Source organism: Cololabis saira, chromosome 24, assembly GCF_033807715.1.
Source record: "Cololabis saira isolate AMF1-May2022 chromosome 24, fColSai1.1, whole genome shotgun sequence".
Classification (NCBI taxonomy): domain Eukaryota; kingdom Metazoa; phylum Chordata; class Actinopteri; order Beloniformes; family Belonidae; genus Cololabis; species Cololabis saira.
Genome location: NC_084610.1, coordinates 707,605 through 730,000, shown reverse-complemented (window position 1 = coordinate 730,000; position 22,396 = coordinate 707,605). Strand labels below are relative to the sequence as shown.

Here is a 22,396-nt window from a genome sequence, read left to right as displayed (position 1 = left end):
ATGGCATTTTACTGCACAGGTTAGAGCATGTTGTTGGGATTAAAGGGACAGCTCTACGTTGGTTTAAATCATATCTATCTGACAGGTTCCAGTTTGTTCATGTACATGAAGTTTCTTCAGAACAGTCAAGGGTCTGTTATGGTGTTCCGCAGGGTTCAGTGCTCGGGCCAATCTTGTTCAGTTTATAGATGCAGCCATTGGGAAGTATAATCCAGAATCACGGCATACACTTTCATTGTTATGCTGATGATACGCAGCTCTATTTGTCTATGAAGCCGGATGAAACAGAACCGTTAGTTAAACTTCAGGTATGTCTTAGGGACATCAAGAACTGGATGTCCAGAAATTTCTTGCTTCTAAATTCAGATAAAACAGAGGTTATCATTCTTGGTCCAGAGCATCTTAGGAAGGGACTAGATGGTGTTGCGATGGCTTCCAGTGCAACTGTGAGAAACCTTGGTGTTGTTTTCGATCAGGATTTGTCGTTTAAACCATATGTTAATCAGGTTTGTAAAATAGCGTTTTTCCATCTCCCTAATATTGCAAAGATTAGGAAAATCCTCTCGCAGAGTGATGCAGAAAAACTAGTTCATGCGTTTGTATCTTCTAGACTAGATTACTGTAATGTGTTGTTAGCAGGATGTCCAAGTAATTTGATGAATAGGTTCCAGCTGATCCAGAATGCAGCAGCACGAGTGCTGACAGGAATCAGCAGGAGAGACCACGTCTCTCCAGTGTTAGCGTCGCTCCATTGGCTACCCGTAAAATTCAGAATCCAATTAAAAATTGTATTACTTGCGTAAAAAGCCCAAAACGGCTTAGCTCCGCATTATTTGCAAGACCTGATAGTGCCTTATGTTCCTGGCAGAGCTCTCCGTTCTCAGAGTGCAGGTTTACTCGTAGTTCCTAGAGTATCGAAATGTAGATTTGGAGGGCGGGCGTTCTGCTATCAGGCACCATTACTATGGAACCAACTTCCAATCTGGGTTAAGGAGACTGACACCACGTCCACCTTTAAAACTAAACTTAAAACCTTTCTGTTTAGTAAAGCTTATAGTTAGTGTTTAGTAAACCTCTAGCTGGTGTTGGTAAATCTGTAGGTAGTGTAAACTCTAGTGTGTTAGAGTCGCTCCTGTAGTTTTTTGTGCTGGCCCCCCCTTTTCTTCACTTTTTTCTCTTTTGTACATGGTGCAGCATCCTCTGCCGGTGGCGAAGAGCATCTCTGAATGCAAAACACCGGAACCTGCAGCGTGGGAGTGAGAGAGGCAGGGTAACGGCCCGGTCAGGCGGGGAAGAGATTTGTCCGTCAAGACTCCTCTCCCTGGCCCTGCCCCTTCTCAACCTTTCCCCGACCCTGCAGCCCAACCTGGGGCTTGCTGATTGGGCCGGAGCTTTGGGAGCTGCGTGCTGGCCTGCGGTCCCCACCCCCGGTCATCCCACTGCTGCTTCCACCTGCCTGCTGTCCCCACCCCCGGTCATCCCGCTGCTGCTTCCACCTGCCTGCGGTCCCCACCCCCGGTCATCCCGTTGCTGCTTCCACCTGCCTGCGGTCCCCACCCCCGATCATCACGTTGCTGCTTCCACCTGCCTGCTGTGCTGTTGCCATCCCTGACCCCCAGTCTGGCCCTCGGCAGGAGGATCCACCCTTATGATCCAGGTCCTGGTCCAGGTTTCTTCCCTCCTAAAGGGGAGTTTTTCTTGCCACTGTTTGGCTTAAGGCTTTTCTCCCACTAGGGGAGTTTTTACCTGCCATTGTTTATGTAATAATTGCTCGGGGGTTTATGTTCTGGGTCTCTGGAAAGCGTCTAGAGACAATTTTTGTTGTATTAGACGCTATATAAATAAAATTGAATTGAATTGAATTGAATTGTTGTGTTGACCTGGTGTGTTGACCTGGTGTTGTGTTGACGTGGTGTGTTGACCCGACAGGTGCGTTGACCCGACAGGTGTGCTGACCCGTTGTTAAGCTGACCTGACAGGTGACCTCATTGCAGACGTGAGTGATGTGTTCAAATGTATATCAGAGGCTCAAAGCCGGAAGAGATTAAAAGCAGGAACCAGGGAGGAGTTTGGGTTCAAGGCGGAGGTTAAGAGGTCAGGTGGTTAGGAGGTCAGGTGGTTAGGAGGTTAGGAGGTTAGGAGGTCAGGTGGTTAGGAGGTCAGGTGGTTAGGAGGTTAGGAGGTTAGGAGGTCAGGTGGTTAGGAGGTCAGGTGGTTAGGAGGTCCGTCCCGGTGTCCTGAGACCTGAGCGGTCCTCTCAAACGGGACCAGATGGGCCCAAAGGTCAGCCGCTGCTTCAGGACTGTCAGCTGTTGTTTGAGCTCCAGCTGGACTCATTTACATTCCAGTCCCTCGAGTCAGAACCAGGTCTTAAAGTCTTAAAGCTCCTGCCTGTTCCTCCTGCTGCTGCTGTGTTTTATTAAATCATCCTACGTGGAAAAAACGTCCTTGTGAACTCGGTGAGGGGATCATTTGTGGAAGCACAGTGAGACTCATAATCTTGTTTATCCTTTTTTATTTTCCTTTTGTGGAGAAATTATTGGAGTGATTCTGAGGCTTCGGTGTGGGACAGAACTGACCGACGGGTCTGAGGTGTCTCCAAACACGGTCCTGCATATTAAGACCAGACATCTCCACCTCGGTCTCCCCTGTCCACAGGACTGCTTTTATAGAGGTCTCAACATCCGCTCTTAATCAGTTCATCAATGATGTTGATCAGCAGCACCTGGCGTCAACAAACAGCAGATTTTGAACCCAGATTTACCTGTGAAGCGGAGTGGACTGAAACTGGCCCTGCCGCTGACGAAGACGATCAGCCGTGTCCTCAAAGCTGTTAAACAACTTCTGTTCTTCACTTAAAAACCGCAGCACCGCAGCACCTCAGCACCTCAGCACCTCAGCACCTTTCTTCCTCCATCTCTAGATCACCGTTTCCACGTTATTACCCAGCAATGAGATTCAGTTCCAAAAATAGCTCTGCTCCACGGGGGGGAGGCGGCGTCGGCACAAGGCGGAGCAGGAAGGCCCCGAAGCCGGCGGACAGACGCCGCTGACAGCTGACCGGGCGGCTGTCGGGAAAACTGCCTTCGCTCACAAAAGCCTTCGGTGGGAGAGGAAGAGGAGGGAGGACGATGCTGACAAGTGGAAATGAGACGGATTCATGAAGGAAGGGACCAACGGGGAGGAGGAGACGGAAGTGACAGGACGACAAGCTTGATCAACAACCGTCCAGACAAACGGAGGAACAGCTAGACAGGTCTGACGATGATGGAAAACAGACCATAATAGAAATAAAAAGTCCTGACAGTGAAGCTCAGAAACGCCCCCAGAAATCTGCTCAGAAGATAAAACAGCTCTGCTCAGCGTCCCAATAAAACTCCTGAAAACACCACCAAGATTAACAAGAAATAACCATTTAGAAATGAGCTCTTTTCAGAATAAATTAACATGAATAAATAAATAAATTGAGAAATTAATTAAGGTGAGGCGTGAGAAAAAACTATGAGTATTTTATTTTAGTCATCTGGTTCAGTGTTTCCTTTCACAACTTATCCCGTCAGAGCTCCTTATCAGACTGCTATCAGACTACGGTACTACCTCTACTGTTTGGAGACTTTCATCATTGAAACAAGAAATTAAACAATTTTCTTTTTTTTTTAACTGACAACAAACAGATATCCATGACCTGAAGAGCGATTTGTGACCCGGGAAACGGGGGGAACCGCGGCTCCAGCGGTTCAGCTGGGCTGAACGTCACATATCAGCAGGGCCGCCGCAAGGGGTGTGCGAACCGTGCGACCGCACGGGGCCTCGCGCTATGGGCCGTTTTTTTTTTTTTTCAAAAATTAGTTTTTTTCGTTTTTTTTTCGTTTTTTCCCTTATAAATATCAACAGTCACGTTCCATTACAGACCTAAATCTGTACTAGTCTGTGCATATCAATAAATATATGTGCAATGATGCGCGTGTCTGTTGTTCAATACAACTGATCAGACCAAGCGCAGACATCATCCATCCATCCATCCATCCATCCATCCATCCATCCATCCATCCATCCATCCATCCATCCATCCATCCATCCATCCATCCATCCATCCATCCATCCATCCATCCATCCATCCATCCATCCCTCCCTCATCCATCTATCCCTCATCCATCCATCCATCAATCCATCCAGCCATCCATCCATCCATCCCTCCCTCCCTCCCTCCCTCCCTCCCTCCCTCCCTCCCTCCCTCCATCCATCCATCCATCCATCCCTCCCTCACCCCTCCCTCCCTCCATCCATCCATCCATCCCTCCCTCATCCCTCCCTCCCTCCATCCATCCATCCATCCCTCCCTCATCCATCCATCCCTCATCCATCCATCCATCCATCCATCCATCCCTCCCTCATCCATCCATCCCTCATCCATCCATCCATCCATCCCTCCCTCCCTCCCTCCATCCATCCATCCATCCATCCCTCCCTCATCCATCCATCCATCCATCCATCCATCCCTCATCCATCCCTCATCCATACCTCATCATTCATCCATCTTTCGGAGGCGACGCAGACCCAACGCAGACCGAGAGGGCTGTGATTGGTTTGCTTGGTAGCAACGCATTTCCGGTTCCGGTTCGTGAAGCAGTCGTGAACTTTCAGCGCTCTTTTCTTCGTGTGTGTGTGTGATTTTTTGGTGGGGGGTTGTTTTGTTTTTTTGCACGATAGTTGTCCTTATCTCTTTGATTCACTCTGACCGGAAAAAATGGAAGCTAAACAAAGTATCAACTAGCGCTCTGGTGGGGCGCTGCACCGCGGGGAAATGGAGTGAAGTCTGAAGGGTTCACGACGGCGTCACGGTGACGGTGTAGACTCTGCGTTGGTTTAATACAGAACCTAAATTCAGCCTTTATGGCACTTTTACACTAGTACCTACTCAGCACGACTCGCCTAGCCCCCGTTTTGCGCTTTTCCACTAGGGGTGGAGGCGGGTGGAGGCGTGCCGAGTAGATTTTTTTTTCTGTAACTATTCTGCCGAGGTTCTAAGCGTGCTGAGTCGGCTGTATCTGACATCATCATACTACGGGCGACGGATTGGTCGGGGGGTTGGAGTCAGACGTCTGAGTCAGGCATTTTATCCAACAGGCAATGGCAACGTAAAAGTCTGTTTCATGGTCCAACTCTGAGGGTCAGATGTTCATAAACCTGGTGCTGAGGAGAGAATTAAAAAGGGATCTAGAGGCGATAAGGAACGACCAGATCCACCAGGAGCTCTGTCTCTTCATAGCTGCTCACGGCTCCAGCTGACTTTTCAGCAGCGCAGAGACAAACAAACTAAAAAAAAAGCGTCACCGCATTAAGTTTCTCTCACTCTCATTTTTTAACTTGATATCAAACACAAGCCACAGACCCAGCAGCACATCTATCATCTCCTCCAGGTTCTACATCTATTCTTACATTCTACAGTGTTGTCGGGAGCTGCGTGCTGGCCTGCGGTCCCCACCCCTGGTCATCCCGTTGCTGCTTCCACCTGCCTGCGGTCCCCACCCCTGGTCATCCCGTTGCTGCTTCCACCTGCCTGCTGTGCTGTTGCCGTCCCTGACCCACCAGTCTGGCCTTCGGCAGGAGGGTCCCCCCTTACGAGCCTGGTCCTGCTAAAGGTTTCTTCCCTCCTAAAGGGGAGTTTTTCCTTGCCACTGTTTGGCTTAAGGTTTTTCTCCCACTAGGGGAGTTTTTACCTGCCATTGTTTATGTAATAACTGCTCGGGGGTCATGTTCTGGGTATGGGTCTCTGGAAAGCGTCTAGAGACAACTCTGTTGTATTAGACGCTATATAAATAAAATTGAATTGAATTGAATTGTCTTCTCCGTTTAGATCACACAATCAAATACGTCACAGCAGCTTCTCCAACCCGCCCACTTCTCATCTGGGTGTCTAAAAACAAACGAGGACAAGACGAGTCAAGTCGCGCTGAGTAGGTACTAGCATAAAAGCGCCATAATGGTACTTTTACATTAGTACCTACTCAACAGGTACCATAGTATTTCCAGTACTGGTATCTGGACATCCACATTCGTAAGCCCCACCTCTCAAAGGCTGCTGAGTTTCAGTTACACAGGGACCAGAACTCGGACATCTGAAGTTTCTTTGGCAGATTCTGAACTGTAATCTCTTTTAAAGTCCAACAAAAAAGGTAAAAGTCTGAGGTTCTTGTAGTCGAGATCCAAGGTATCTGGACTCTGAATCTGGATTAACCGAGTCCTGACCTGGTTCTGTTAGTAAAGTACCTGAACACCACATTTAGTCGTCTAGTATACTTAATTAGCTCTCTCGGTTCTTGTGACTGCCCCGTTGTGTACATTTTACTATTGTTTTACTATTGTTTCTCCGGAATGTGTGACTGACTGTCTGTGTTTGTATGTATTGTTGTATTGTTTTTATGATGCCATTTTGGCCAGGTCACTCTTGGAAAAGAGGTTTTTCATCTCAATGAGTTTTTTTACCTGGTTAAATAAAGGATATATATATTTGGTGTTAGTTGGCGCGATACAAGTAGAGAATTTATCAAAAGTTGAGCATCATTTTTGTTGTTTTGGATCAAATTAATTTACCATCAAAGGATTTTTTACAAACCCACCATATCTGTGATTAATAATGTCGCAAGAAACTTTAAAATAAAGTGTTTTTGCTTTATAAAAATAACTTGTCCTGCTGCTTACAATCAAGTACAGAGAGACTAAACTAAAGTTGTTAGAAACATTATAAAAAGGTTCATATTTCTGGTACAAATTCAAAACTTGATTGTGCACCTTTTATTCTAAAGAAACTAAAGATAAAGTGCAGATGGAGGTGAAGACAGTCAGCTGCTCTTCTGTGTTTGAATCAGCAGCTGATTCTATGTGACGGCTGTCACAGACACGGCTCTGCTTTCAGACGGCAGGACTGACAATGAGCGCTGGGATCTATTATTAAACAGGCTCTCCTCCGACGGCGAACACGACCTCTCAATCTATCCTCCGCCGCCTGCAACCCGACGCCTCAGCAGGTCCGCCGGGCCGGTGTCAGGTGCCGCCCACCCCTGGTGTCGTGTCCATCCCCATCAATGCCTGCTCAGGTTTCACGGGAACGCCTGTCGGCTTGTGTGGACCGGAGAGTACTTTCATTTAAAAGATGCCCACAGACAAGTCTTAGCACCCTGGTTCACACTTTTACTAATATAAATACACATAAAGCCTTTTCTAGCGTCACTTATCAATAATTTAACGCCTTTCCCTCGCAACAGGTTCATGATCCCGGTCAGCTGCCTCCGTTAACCTGATTATCAAACCCACGTGGTCCACCGGAGACTGACCACGGCCAGATTAGCAGCGCCTTGTTTGTGCTGCGACTGTTGAATGAGAACCAGTGGGAACAAACAAAGATGTGGATATTTCAGGGGGGTGTGGGGGGGATTATCCACGCGGATCAGCCTCAAGTATTACAAAACTAGACCTTGAGAGACCGGCGGAGGGCCGGCCGGCAGGAGGAGGCCGGGCTCGTCCGGCCGCACACATGCATCCAGACGAGGCCTGCCGGCCCTCGTTGGGATGTTTCAGTTAGGGCTGGGCGATATGGACCAAAAGTCATATCTCCATATTTTTTAGCTGAATGGCGATATTCGATATATATCGATATTTTTTCTGTGCCATAATTGGGGTTTCCCCCAAAGCATTATAGCATAGCATCTCTGTTAGCATCTCTGTTAGCATCTCTGTTAGCATCTCTGTTAGCTTCATTTTTTTCTGAGGCGAACCCTTAAAAAAACAGTCAGTTTTAATACAAAGCCTCGTTCCAAATGTCACACAGGTTCCTTTATTAACAGAGGTCTGCACAATATCAAAATGTATAAAACAAATGAAATAAAAATAAACTGCCTGCATATATAGAATAAAAATGCTTCTTGAATAAAATAAAACAAATATCCCTTTCCTGCATAACAATTAAATTAAAATACACCCATCCATCCATCCATTATCTATACCCGCTTTATCCTTTGCAGGGTCACGGGGGTCTGCTGGAGCCTATCCCAACTCATACACTGTGTAATTAATACAATGTAGACAGTAACAGGCAGACTTTTCCACTGAGGTTGACGGTTGTGCAAATAACAAAACATTCGTGCAAATCTCAAATAAAACATTCAAGTCAATTTGTCACAAAATAAGCTATATCAAAATCATTAAAAAAAAAAAAAAAAACAATTTTAATCGATATAAACGATATTGTCTCGTACCATATCGGGTTTGAAAATATATCGATATATATTAAAATCTCGATATATTGCCCAGCCCTACTTTGAGTACCGACCTTGAAATGAGGATGTTTAGTTCTGCTTGTAGAGTCTGTGAGGAGGGTTGGTGAGAAAAAACCCAGATCACACAGTCGCTAGGAAGTTAAATACAAGTTCTTAGCCTCCAGACTACAACTTCACCCTCTTCTTCCTCCTGGTTCTTCTGGTTTGGTCTCTGATGGAGCCTCTTGAAACAGGGTTTAAGATGGAAAAGTAACAGAAGCCCAAAGCAAACCTAAACTTGAACATTGTAACATGAAGGTCAGAATCTGACCCACTCCTAGTGGTCGGTAGAGGAACTGCAGTTTATATACATCATGGTCGGGGTCAGAGAAGGCAGTACCAGGGCCATCGGCCCAAAATTCAGGTCAGGGGTGACTGGCCCACTGTAACCCGGCCCGGCCCAGCAACACATCACTGCAGCTTCTCATCATCATCAGGCTGTTGCTTACTTTGGTTGTTAATTCTAGGTGACTTTCTTTGATCAGAGAGTCGATATAAAATGCTGCTGTAGTGATACAACCTTCGACAGAATTAGAGGAGTGCACGAGCGGGCACGCTCCTATTATCTCTGTTCCTCAATACCAATCTAGTGAGGCAAACTTCCCCGTCGTCCTTGGCTAATAAAGTCTTTCTGACGTCTGATTACAACTCCAGGACGCCGCTAAGGACATCTGAATGTTTCATTTTTGAGTAAATATTCAGCATCACGAAGTGAACGAAGTGAAGGATGAGGTGATGAGAGCGCCGCGGCGGAGCAAACAGAAAGGTTCGCTTCCAGAATAGAAGCCGTTCATTAAACATAAATGACGCCCATCTCCCTCTGGACACGGTGAGATGATGAAGATGCAGCTCAGCTCCTGCAGAACACCGGGAGGCTAAATGCATCTTCAGCTGCAGATGCAGCGAACGCCACATTTAACTCAGCTGCTGGAACCTGCAGCTGCATGGAGCTGCAGACTAGGGCTGGGCGGTATGGACTAAAAAATGTATCACGATAATTTCTGGCATTTATCCCGATAACAATAAAAATGACGATAAAAAAAATACCAATCCTTTTTAACTATAAATCTATCACCACATTCAGTCTTTGGAGCCCCCAAATCACTGCTCTAAAAGATACTAAATGCTACTAAACTACACCAATTAAACTGATTTAATAAAAACCAATTAAATGAGTTACACCTGTACTGCAAAACTGGAATGACTCAGATCCTCCATGTTTGTTACACAAACACGTATCAACGGTTCTTTCTTTCTTTCTTTCTTTCTTTCTTTCTTTCTTTCTTTCTTTCTCTTCTTTTCTTTCTTTTCTTTTCTTTCTTTCTTCTTTCTTCTTTCTTCTTCTTTCTTTCTTTCTTCTTTCTTCTTCCTTCTTCCTTTCTTCCTTCCTTCCTTCCTTCCTTCCTTCCTTCCTTCCTTCCCTTCCTTCCTTCCTTCCTTCCTTCCCTTCCTTCCTCCTTCCTTCCTTCGACTTACGTTGTGCTTGATTTAGCTACAGAACCATAAATCAGCTTTACACAAACCGTCATCAATGGGAATTATTTCATAATTTTATTATTATTTTTACCGTGAGATGACAAATTCTTACCGTGGGGAATTTCTTTGACGGTTTATCGTGAACGGTAAAATATCACCCATTCCTACTGCAGACGCGTTAAACCCTCATTGAAGTACTGTCAAACCGGGCGGCCGGCCGGAGGCCTGCGAGCATCAGTCTCACCATGAATGCAAATGTTGAGGTTTATAGTGATGCTTTCCATTGGCAGGAATGTGCTCGTGATGCCGTTGCCCCGGCGAGCTACCTCCGGGTGAAAGACGAGTAGTTTCCCACTCACATGACCGAGCCCGAGGACTCAAACCCCCTCCACACTCGGGATGTGACACACTATACAGAACAGGCTGCAGGACAGAAAGAAAACTCATGTTGCAGATCGTTTCCACGGCGAGGAGCTTTGCTCTTTGTGGGAAATTTGACTCATTTGCAATATAAATCAATGATGCAGCAGCCGGGAGATAGATGGTCTGCTCTCACTTAATAACGGGCTTCATTTCAGAATAAAAGTTGCTGGAGGACATTGTTCTTTGCAGTAATCTGATCAGCGAGTGGGTCTGCAGGCCAGGAATGAAGAATAGCCCCAGTTTCATGCTTTTGGGGCGACTTCTGTGAGAAATGGCAACTTGCTGTGAACATGTGTTCGTCCTGAAGGGAAAAACGTGCCTTTCCTCGATCTAACGCCTCTCTGAAGCAGAGAACACCAGTGTTATCTTTCTACTGTTTTTGAGCATTTAAAATGACTGACCTTTTTCTGTGAAAAAGTGACATGTTTTAATTTAATAAAGTTAATTTGTCCATTGCTTTACAATTTAATTTGCTAATTCTTTTTGTCGGACAAGAAATTTGTAGTTTTTTTAAATACCTGAGATGTTTCTGTGATTCCTTTCACCTTCATCACCGAAAACATCTGAAACATGTCAGGTATTTAAGACTAAACATTTCTTATCCAACAAAAAGAATTAGTAAATTAAAGTGACATGTTTTAAGTCCAATTTCATAGCTTTAGCCACAAGAAAATCAGAAAATTAGAATATTGTGATTTTCTGTAATGCAATTACAAAAACAAAAAATGTCATCCATTCTGGATTCATTCCAAATCAACTGAAATATTGCAAGACTTTTATTATTTTAATATTGCTGATCATGGCTTACAGCTTAAGAAAACTCAACTTCTGGGAATCTTAATCTTAAACTGTAAACCATAATCAGCAATATTAAAATAATAAAAGGCTTGCAATATTTCAGTTGATTTGTAATGAATCCAGAATGTATGATGTTTTTGTTTTTTTAATTGCATTACAGAAAATAAAGAACTTTATCACAATATTCTAATTTTCTGAGACAGTCCTGTATATATATATCAAAACCTTACAGTAATATAGAAGATCATCTGTAATTACATTTTCAATCATGTTTTACCTTCAGCTGCAACTCTGGTCAGACTTTATTGAGATGCTAAAATCTGCTAAATCAGGATGTTATTGTAGCTCGGCAGTTTTTTGACAGTTGTCTGGATGGTTGACTCAGGTGAGACGACGTCAGGTGTTTGACTGGAGCTGCCAATGTGGAGTCGAGGAGATCATTACATCAACAAAAACATCACAAATCCACCAGAGAAACAGCAAAAACTGTTTCCATGGTGACTAAAACCCCGATCACAACAAAGAAGGTAGACGTGCCACTGTTGACTTCTACAACCAGGATACATCTTCATGGACCTAATGAGAGTTTACAGTCAGATTTAGGCCACTGGGAACTAGGAATGGGTGATATTTTACCGTTCACGATAAACCGTCAAAAGAATTCCCCACGGTAAGAATTTGTATCTCACGGTAAAAACGTAAAAAGCTGATTTATGGTTCTGTGTTGAATCCACAAAGAAGGATGGAAGGAAATGAGCCAGAAAGAAAGGAAGAAAGAAAAAAAGAAAGAAAGAAAGAAAGAAAGAAAGAAAGAAAGAAAGAAATGAGCCTGAAAGTAAGAAAGAAATGAGCCTGAAAGAAAGAAAGAAAGAAAGAAAGAAAGAAAGAAAGAAAGAAAGAAAGAAAGAAAGAAAGAAAGAAAGAAAGAAAGAAAGAAAGAAAGAAAGAAAGAAGAAAGAAAGAGGTGGGTGAAAATGTAGTGGGGGAAGCTTAGGTCTATACTACTATTGTAATTATTATGTATATTTGATGTATTTACCCATTGTGTGCTTCTCTTGTCGCAAATCTAATCACCCCCTTGGGGACAAATAAAGTCATTGATTGATTGATTGATTGAGAAGAAGAAAGAAGAAAGAGAAGAAGAAAGAAAGAAAGAAAGAAAGAAGAAAGAAAGAAAGAAAGAAAGAAAGAAAAGAAAGAAAGAAAGAAAGAAAGAAAGAAAGAATGATCTGAAAGAAAAAAGGAGAAGAAAGAAAGAAAGAAAGAAAGAAAGAAAGAAAGAAAGAAAGAAAGAAAGAAGAAAGAAATGATCCTGAAAGAAAAAGGAAGAAAGAAGAAGAAAGAAGAAGAAAGAAAGAAAGAAAGAAAGAAAGAAAGAAAGAAAGAAATGATCCTGAAAGAAAAAGAAGAAAGAAAGAAGAAAGAAAAGAAAGAAAGAAAGAAAGAAAGAAAGAAAGAAAGAAAGAAAGAAAGAAAGAAAGAAAGAAAGAAATGATCCTGAAAGAAAAAGGAGAAAGAAGAAAGAAAGAAAGAAAGAAAGAAAGAAAGAAAGAAAGAAAGAAAGAAAGAAAGAAAGAAAGAAAGAAAGAAAGAAAGAAAGAAAGAAAGAAAGAAAGAAAGAAAGAAAGAAGAAAGAAAGAAAGATAAATTCCGTTGATGAGGTTTTTGTGTAACAAACATGGCGATCTGAGAGCGAGATAGATTTATAGTTAAAAAGATGGAGTTGAATTTATTTTTTTTTATCGTCATTTTTATCGTTATCGGGATAAATGCCAGAAATGATCGTGATACATTTTTTAGTCTATACCGCCCATCCCTACTGGGAACCTTCAAGAATAGGAGACCCGGTTCAGACTGACCTCCTTCTGGGAGGAGATGAACCAAACCACACCTTTATCAGAATGACAGAGAGAAATGTCTGGAGAGCAAGAGAACATCTAGCGACCCGAGACTTGACCTTGAGACATGAAGCTGGTCTTACCATCATGAGTTCGCGCTGGAAGGACTTCCTGTCCTTGTTCTCCATGTTGATGCACTCCTCTTTCAGCTTCTCCAGGACCGACGCAACCTTCTCCGGTTCGTTGTCCAGCTCGGCCCGGCAGAAATAATTCAATGGCAAATTCCGTATCCGAGGGCGTCGGCAAACGCCCTCCAGTTGCCCACGTTCTCCATCAACACCGTCCTCACCGTTGCGTAGATGTAGGTGAAAAACTTGCAAGGCTTGAGGATCTGATCCAGCAGCATGGTGGTGGTCAGGTCCGGCCCGCACCAGTAGATGGGCTTGACCTTCCCCAGAACCAGAACATTCTTGGCGTGAACCAGCCCCATCTTCCCCTGGTAGAATCCGATGTACCACTCTTTGGTGCGCAGTTGTCCCCGTAGCTTGATCTTCTCCTCGCTGAGCAGAGCGATCACGTCCCCCTTCTTGTACTCCAGCAGGTAGGTGTTCTTGTTCTGCCGGATCACCGTCTTTATCAGTTTGCCAAATTTGAGGTTGGTAATACCCCGGTCCTGGAACTTGGGGTATTTTGAGGTAATAGCCAGCGGCGACAGAACAATTTTATCCACCTCCCTCTTCTTGAGAAACCTCCTCTGGCCGGTGATCCTGGCGCAGGTCTTGGGCGGCGGTTGTGGGGTCTGGACGCAGAACTGGGTGAGGATGCAGCCCAGCGCGTCCTTCACCTGCACCCTGAGGGTGAAATCTGCCATGTTGCTGGTGTTGTGTGACGTGATGACGAACAGCAGCTGCTGACTTTCCCCAGCTTCACCTGGAAGCCCTGGATCAGCCCGGCGCCCTCGCCGGCCTTCACCTGTAGTGGGACATGTTGGAGTACAGCCCCACCTGCAGGTCCTGGGGGACCCCAACGCAAACTGGTGCTTCCCCCACAGGTGGAGGGCCACCGGCGGGGGGGCCGGCTCGGCCACCGGGGGGGCCGCCTCGGCCACCAGCAGGGTTTTGGGCGTGCAGTCGTGCCCAAACATGGCTACGACGGCCTTGAAGGAGGGGTGGATGTGCTTGGGGCCGTACACGCCCAGAGTCACCTTCCTGTGCACGTGCTCCCAGACGCTGGTGTGGGGGCCGGCGTGCTGCGCCTGCACCACCACGGCGATGTACATGCACGGCTCCAGGCTGTCCAGCTGCACCTGCACCGTGTCCTTGTACAGGTACGCGCTGGGGATGGGAGTGTACGGCCCTTCCTTGCAGTCGCTGCGGACGCAGAGCACCTGGGCGGTGTGGTAGCTGTCCGCCCTCACCGCCACCGCCACCTTCATCTCCAGCGTGACGAAGGACTTGGTCTCCATGTTGCTGAGCTTGATCTCCACCACGGGGCTGACGGTGGAGCAGCGGTCTCCGTTGAGCTCCAGGGGGGGGTCCAGCAGGGCTTTCATGGACACCTGCTGGTGGTCTCCCGGGCCCACGTGGCCCTCGGGACGTGGACGCTGATGTGGGTGTCTGGGAGCTGCACCACCCCCCCGTTACTGTCCAGCCTGCAGACGATGTTGGTCTCCACCGGCTGCGTCTGGCCCCAGCCGGGACTCTGGCCCAGGGAGTGGAGGTCGTGGCAGGACCGGGCCAGCTTCCTGTGGTTCAGCCAGGCCGTCCTGAAGTCCTCCCTGCTCTGGAACTGCTCCGGCGAGGGGGCCTTGAGGCCCGTGAAGAACCCAGACGGGGGGGAGACAGGGTTTGATTGCGCCTGCAGGACGGACAGTTCGGACAAACTATGGGAACGTTTACTCTTAGAAAAGGGATGATCTCTCTGAAAGATAGCGGCGACTTCTCGGTTGGGTGCTGGAGGGGTCGGTGAGGTTGGCAGCTGCTGGAGCCGTTGACCATGACGGCACTCGTGTCCGACGACGGGGAGGCCAGAGCGTCCAGGTGGATGAGATCCGTGGAGGTCCTGGCGCTCACATCTTGGTAGTTCTGATCCAGCTGACAGCTGAAGGGGTTGTTGTAAAACGTGGACGGCTTCAGGCTCATCCCCGTCCACTCGCCCAGACCTCCAAACTCCCTGGACCCGTCCTCGTAGCCCTCGCCAATGCTGTCGATCATCCCGCTGTCGCTCAGCGAAGAGTTCCTGAAGTTGAGGGGCTGCACGTAGGCGCCGGGATGTAGCCCATCTCCGTGTTGTTGTGGGCGTACCACCACTCCCCGCCCGACGTGTCCAGCACGTACAGACGGTCTCCCTTGGAGAACCGGAGCGTGGTGAAGCTGCTGGGGCAGTAGTCCTTGATGGCCACCACCTCCTGCGCCGCTCCGTAGGACGCCTGGGTGTCCAGCTTTAAGGCACTGGGAGAAGGCACTGGGGACGAAGGAGAGCACCGAGTCAGTCATGAGGGAAAAGTATTATCTCTGATTACCAGAGGTGTCAAGTAACAAAGTACAAATACTTCGTTACCTTACTTAAGTAGAAATTTTGGTTATCTATACTTCACTGGAGTAATTATTTTTCAGACAACTTTTTACTTTTACTCCTTACATTTTCACGCAATTATCTGTACTTTTTACTCCTTACATTTTAAAAACAGCCTCGTTACTCTATTTCATTTCTGCCTTTAAAAAAAACTATCCAGTTAAATTGCTCCATCCGGATAGAGTGAATTTGGTTGTGGTTGTTTCAGATGTTCTTGTCCAGTTTTGTTCTTACAATCCGTTCCCTCAGATTCCTGCAACTAAACTTGGATGTACATTCCAATAAGGTTAGGATAAATGATAACATGCCTCTGAAGTTTGACTTTTTGCACCATTACAATACTTATAGGCAACTAGTCATCATATCTCCTGCTCTCTGAAACACATGTTAATGCTCAATAGTACACATATATGCTTCTTTAATATATTTGCATTATACTAAGATACCTTCATTTTCAATGGCTTTTGTCCTTAATGGCTTTTTTCCCCCTTACATTACTTTTACTTTTATACTTTAAGTAGTTTTGAACCAGTACTTTTATACTTTTACTTGAATAAAAAACTTGAGTTGATACTTCAACTTCTACAGGAGTATTTTTAAACTCTAGTATCTATACTTCTACCTGAGTAATGGATGTGAATACTGGAAGACACCTCTGCTGATTACCCACAATGCTTCAGTTTACACAGAGATTTGGGCCCAAATGGGTTCATGGTGGATATAAAAGGTCTACACACCCGTATAGTACAAAATAAAGATAAGTTCGGTCTTTTAAATACAACATTCAAACTAATACATGATTCAAACAAATTCATAATTGCGAATATCTTAAATTAACTACAAAACACAACTTGAATCTAACCACCCTTTCTAACTAGATTTATTTCAACCTTTTAATGCTTCACAAATGAAATAACACCTAAACAAATACTTTTGTATATTTGAAGTGTTGATTATATATTGACATAAAAAAGACTTTTCAACCATTTCTGAATAATTATTTTTCCTATCATTATAAATTCTTACGCAAATTTGTGTATTTTTTATTTAGTTGTTTATATTTTAATAATTTTCTGGTTTGTATTAAACGGCTCAAAGGCGTCTGGCATTTATAGACTTTAGTTTTGTACCAAAATATCTCCGTGTTTGGAATATAATATGTAATATTTTCTCCTTCTGCGGTCCAGGTTCTGACAGGGCTCGGTCCCTCGTCCTCTCCTGACTCGTACCTTTCATCAGCTGCTTCTCGCCGTTTCCTTGGCAACTGCTTTCGGCCATAACAGCCGAGAACAACCCCGAGCATTTAGGTGAATACCAGAGTGACCCGGTTCTAATCAGAACCACGTCAGCTGACAGAAGTTTCTGATCTGAACCCTGACAGCACTCAGTCTTCATTATGAGAGGATGTTGTAGCTTTAAAAATTCAATTCAATTCAATTTTATTTATATAGCGTCTAATATAACAAAAGTCGTCTCCAGACGCTTTCCAGAGACCCAGAACATGAACATAAACCCCCGAGCAATTATTACATAAACAATGTTAAATGCTTTATAAATGTATATAATATTCACAATTATCTTAAAAGTACAACAATTCATATATTTGTATTCTTTACACTTAAAAAAAAGCAATTTCTTTATGTTTGTGTCGACATTTTATGTCCACTGTAAGCACCCCCCCCCCCTCCATAACATAAACATAAAAACCCTTTTCATCTAAAATCAAGTATAACTTTGTTTCAAGTATATTTAAACGAATGAGCAGCATAATTTCCTATTTTTAGTCCGGCTCATTAGTGAAATGGGGCAAATAAACAAAGCTGCAACCGAGTGAAAGAAGGAGGAAAGAGCTTCACTTGCAAGTCCACCGTTCGGCTCCAGAAAGATACAAAGTTGTTATCCAGCTTCATTTCTCCTTCACATCTATAATTAGGCAAAGCAACATTTTCTAACATTGCGGCGAGGCTGGGCTGAAACACTGACCTTTGACATCGCTGAGACTGGCGCCGGCGACTCCTTCGCTCAGGTCGACCAGCGTCCCCTCAGACCTGCAGCGAGGGAGGAGGTGGTTGTTGTTCCCTCGGATGATTCGGTGGGCAGCCATCGCCGCTACTCACCAAGAACGCCGGCTCATCGGCGGCTTCTTATCTGCACCTGAGACACATCACACAAACAGACGGCATGATGGGAGGAAACAACCCGCCACAACCTCAAAACTGCAGAAAATACAGTTGCAAGAGTTTTTACTGAATCAATGGAGGGAAGAGAGAGCAATCATTTAGAGGAAGAACAATCGAAAAGTAAAGACATGAAACCCAGGAGATTTATACTCTGATGCAGGAGATGGTAAATTAATGCACAAGTGACATCTGCAAGCGATCATTTATATGTATTTTTAATGCTTACTTGCAGATGCATTGATGCAACATTACTGATTAGTTAAAGAGGTCTGCTGGAAAACACTTTGGAGACGTCTCATTATCATCATCCAACTTCCATCTTTGCCCCCAGAAAAGACAAAGCACCTCAGATTAAGCACCTTTTCCCCCCTTGTTGATATAAATTCACTAAATTAATTCAGAAATTGCCGTCTGTCGTCACACCGGCAGAATCAAAACCTCCCGTACGAGCCGTGATCCCGCCGAGGATCTTAATCTGATTAGAGACCGAGCGACACATTGTTCTGCCCCAAAACGCCGCGAGTGCCTTCATTATTCCCGCAGGACGCGGCGAGGGCGGCATTTGTGTGTTCACACACTAATGATGCCATTTTAATCTGATTACGGCGCCACGGACTGCAGGAGGATGTGTGGAAATGCCTTTCGGTGATGAACGGCGTTAATTTGTGCAGATGCAGGATTTTCATTCGCTTGCAGGTGTTTGTTTTCAGATAAATCCACAAATTAGCCGTTATTATCAGGGTTATACATACGCTCCTCAGAGAACAGTTTGGAATAAAGAGATAAAGTATTTAAGTTCCTGTGAGACCTCATTATTCTGCATTTAATTAAGAAAATACTTTTTTGGGAGGAAACAGATGGTTTGAACTATAATATGAATCCCTGTTGTTGCCACAGAAAAGTGTCCTCCCACTCGTCCTACAGCTTCAACTTCTGACTTTAATGTGTGTTAGAAGTTAATATTCACCGTCCAAAGAAGAAAAAATGAATAAAAGTTATTATGAGCTCTCTCTGAAGGTCTTTAAAGATCTTGTATGAGAAGATGCTGATCCAAAAGGAGCACACTTTGGTGCTTTTATTGATTTCTCTGTCTGGTTTTTCCTCAAAAGTTCAGTCGGTGGAGGAGCAGCAAACAGACGCAGAGGAAGATGATGCTGGTTCGCCATTTGTTCATCTGAGCGCTCCTCTGAGCCAACATTTCATTTTCTTGCACTCATCAATAAAACATCTCCCCCCCAGGAGGAAATGGGAGCTGTGATCAATATCCAGCCGGCAGACAAAGATGTGGCTGGAGGCGCGGAGCTGCTGGCTGGTGGAGGCGCAGCAGGAGGTTGGCTGGTGCCGGTGATCCCCTTGGAAGCTGCTGAAGGACTCCACGGAGGAAACCCACGACCCCCCGAGAAGAATCGGGAACACGGACTACTTTTACTCCTGTTCTACATCACATGAGCAGAGAAGTTTCCATCACAGAGGAAGGAGACATTTTTAAAAAAGGCAGCTTTCAGCAGCTCTGCAGCAAACTGCTGGAGGGCTTGTGGGTGAGGAGTCCTCAAAGCTGCAAACAGAGCCTGCTCTCAGAGTCGCTGCGTTGTGAACTCATTTCAGTCAGACTGAGAGCCGAGGAGGGCGAGCGCGTCGGGGAGCCGGGAGTTTAATTAGCCCAGCGTCGGTCGCTGCTAATCCCCGGATGAATGTTGCTGTAATAACCGTCTCAAGCAGCCGTAAGCTGGAGGAGAGTTCATCATTTCTCCATCGCAGCTGTTCAAAATGAGCAGATTACAGGGGAGAGAATGAGACATCTGCACACTGGAAACCTTAAACCTCTCAGATAGTGGCAAATGTCTCAGTTTAATTTAAACCCACTGATAAATTTACCCTGCAAGCAGGCAATAATCCCAGATCAAAGCAGGCGGCAGAAGAGTGAAACCGCTTCTCACTATGCTTCCTTCTTCTGCAAAACATCCTGAAAAACCCTTCAAAGATCCTTGGAAACATCTGACGGAAACTAAACACCTGGATTAAAACTCACAAAACCACCTCCTTCAAGCCGGTCTTTCCAAATAATTGATTTTGGTTATCCAGTTCTTCTTATACAGTCTATGGTCCGACTGGAGCATCTGCAGCATCTGTAGCATCTGCAGCATTTGCAGCATCTGTAGCATCTGCAGCATCTGCAGCATCTGCAGCATCTGCAGCATCTGCAGCATCTGCAGCAGCATCTGCAGCATCTGCAGCATCTGCAGCATCTGCAGCATCGCAGCTCTGAAGCTCCACGAGAACAGGTGAAGAAATGAGTGTGAGCACGGGGTAAAGACGTCCTTGGACGTGTCAACTCCGACATAACTTTAATTAAAGATGTTGGAGGACTATGTTCTCCTCTAATGAGCAGTTTCACCTCAGGAGCCCTCTAGAGGAGCATGATGACGTTTCAATTACCAACGATGTTGTAAAGATTCGGGAAGTGAGAAGTCCTGGAGAACAGCGTCCAGCGCAGAAGACGTGCAAAATATCTGCTGCTTTAAGAAAAAGAGGGGAAAAAAGTACTTTTTTTAAACTTTTGTTTTCGGCTGAAGGTAAAATCACAAACTGGCCACGGTGACTGACCTTAAAAATAATAAAGGTCACCTGATTCAGAGCCTGTAAACTCCTCAAAAGGTTTTCAAACGTACACTTCATGATTTTCTTTAGGTTGACACTTATTGTCACCATGCTAGCTCCGACGCTGAAATACTGGATTTATTAAGAGGTTATTATGAGGTTCCAGATAAATTAAGTGTCACTGAGGAGCTGCAGACCTAAAACCTAAATCCACGCTACAGATACATTTAATCCTATGAAGGCAGTAATATACAACTACACGTCCACACAAAACCTAAAGTCAGAGGAGGCTGTAGAAGACCCCCCTGGAAACGGGTTTAAACTAAACTCTGAGAGCAGCTGCTCCACCCAGGACCTCGGGGGCGACTGGCCGGCCTGTTTTAGACGTTTACCTGCTCCAACACACCTGGCTCACACCACGGGTCACCAACAGACCTGCACACCTCGCTGAGGAGCTGATGGGATCCATCCGTCTGAATCAGGTGTGTTGGAGCAGAAAGACAGAGCAGTCCAGGGGTTCCTGAGGACCTGGGCTGAAAAACACTGCATTAGAAACATTTTAGATGAATTTTATCTTGAAAATCCACTTGAAATATTTTGTTTTGTTTATCAAATCTGCAGAGAAACCAGCTCATGTGAGCATGAACACTCATTTTTATTTATGTTCCTGCATTTCCATCACATATATTTCCTATTCACAGCTTCAGTTTGGAAAATTTTAAGAGTAAAATACAAAACATCTCTATAAAGATTTGCCACATTATATTTAAATATATTGTGACCGTATCCACCATTATTTTATTTTTCATATCGAGCTCAGACTGGCTGATGTGACAGATGTTCACCACGTCACCAGTTTCAACACATCACCAGAAAAGTGGTGAGGTGAAAGTCAGAGCTGGAAGTGGAAGAAGACAAGAAACCAGGGGGGTAAGGAAAAGATGAAGAGAATAAGCATGATAAAAACATGAAAAGGGGAAGAAGAGCAAGAGATCAGACAGAACGAAAGCTTCTGGGACCGAAGAGTTGAAGAGGGGAAATTTTATAGTTAAAGCAGAAAAGTTGGAGGAAAGACAGAAGATGAGAACGAGAGAAAGAAAAGAAAAGCATCCAGCAGTACTCGGGAGGAAAGATGAAGAGAGGGGTGAGGAAAAAGACGGGGTGTGCAGAGAGGAAGAGGAGGCTGAGAAGAGATAAAGATGACAACAGTCCTCCTAAAGCTTGTGTGTGAGACAGAGAGGATTTTCAGCTTATCAGATGACCTTATTGGCAGAGCCGAGGGTGCTCGAGGAGAGGGAGCCCACACTCCCACACACTCCTCAGCTTTTCCTTCACCTTTGTCAGATTTATCAAAAACAGTGAACGAGAATAAAGATAGGAAAGTCTTTAACAAATATTGTAGGGCCAGTGTATTCATCTTATCTAATCATGATGCATAAATAATGCATGCCATACCACTACAGAACTGACAGAATATTCTAAGAAATAAAGATAAAGTCCCAGCGTTTGATACTGTAACTACAAACTCACTGTACAGCAGCAGAAACAGAAATAACACATCAAAGCACCAATGACACATTTATCTCCAAAACGCCATCAATATTTCCCACGTGAGTGAAGCCGAATTTATCCCTACACATTGTTTTCGTGAATTATAATCAAAATGCGGAACTTGACAGCTCAAAAGTTAAGCAAAAGTAGTAAAGTATTAATACGGCTGGAATGTGAACTGACCTCTGACGGGAAGCCGGAGCGCTCGGGGAAGTCGGGAGGAGGTGATGGAGAGCAGCTGATGGACAGCCCGTAACTGCTCTTTATCCCGCGGACCTCAAAATTCACATGATAAATACTCGAAACGCAAATAAAATACATGAGTAGAATTCCCCTTTTCGGTCTTGGAAGTTTTGAACATGGATCATTTCAGCTGCGTCCTGTTTGCCGACCGTCTTCGCTCCGGTCTGAAGAGAAGTGAGGTGCGCTGCGGAGGGGGCGGGGCCAACGCGGCTGGGGGCGGGGCCAACAAGGCGGAGCCACCGCGGAGGGGGCGGGGCCACCGCGGCTGGGGGCGGGGCCAACGCGGCGGAGCCACCGCGGAGGGGGCGGGGCCAACGCGGCGGAGGCCCTTTATTATGTCTATGGTGGGGGCAACGCGGATGGGGCGGGGCCAACGCGACTGGGGGCGGGGCCAGCGCGG

General features: G+C 45.3%; 1 protein-coding gene across 1 annotated transcript in view; it reads right to left on the bottom strand.

Moving 5' to 3' along the window:
- Positions 1-22,152, bottom strand: part of LOC133425229 (SH3 domain-binding protein 4-A-like) — a 30,970-nt gene extending 8,818 nt beyond the window's left edge. Inside the window, 10 exon segments of the mRNA XM_061715964.1 lie at positions 12,994-13,136; positions 13,139-13,759; positions 13,762-13,824; positions 13,827-13,871; positions 13,874-14,446; positions 14,449-14,779; positions 14,782-15,116; positions 15,119-15,313; positions 17,408-17,578; positions 21,937-22,152. Coding sequence (XP_061571948.1) covers positions 12,994-13,136; positions 13,139-13,759; positions 13,762-13,824; positions 13,827-13,871; positions 13,874-14,446; positions 14,449-14,779; positions 14,782-15,116; positions 15,119-15,313; positions 17,408-17,528 — 2,427 coding nt within the window. The 5' untranslated portion in view covers positions 17,529-17,578; positions 21,937-22,152.
- Positions 22,153-22,396: the final 244 nt, after the last annotated feature.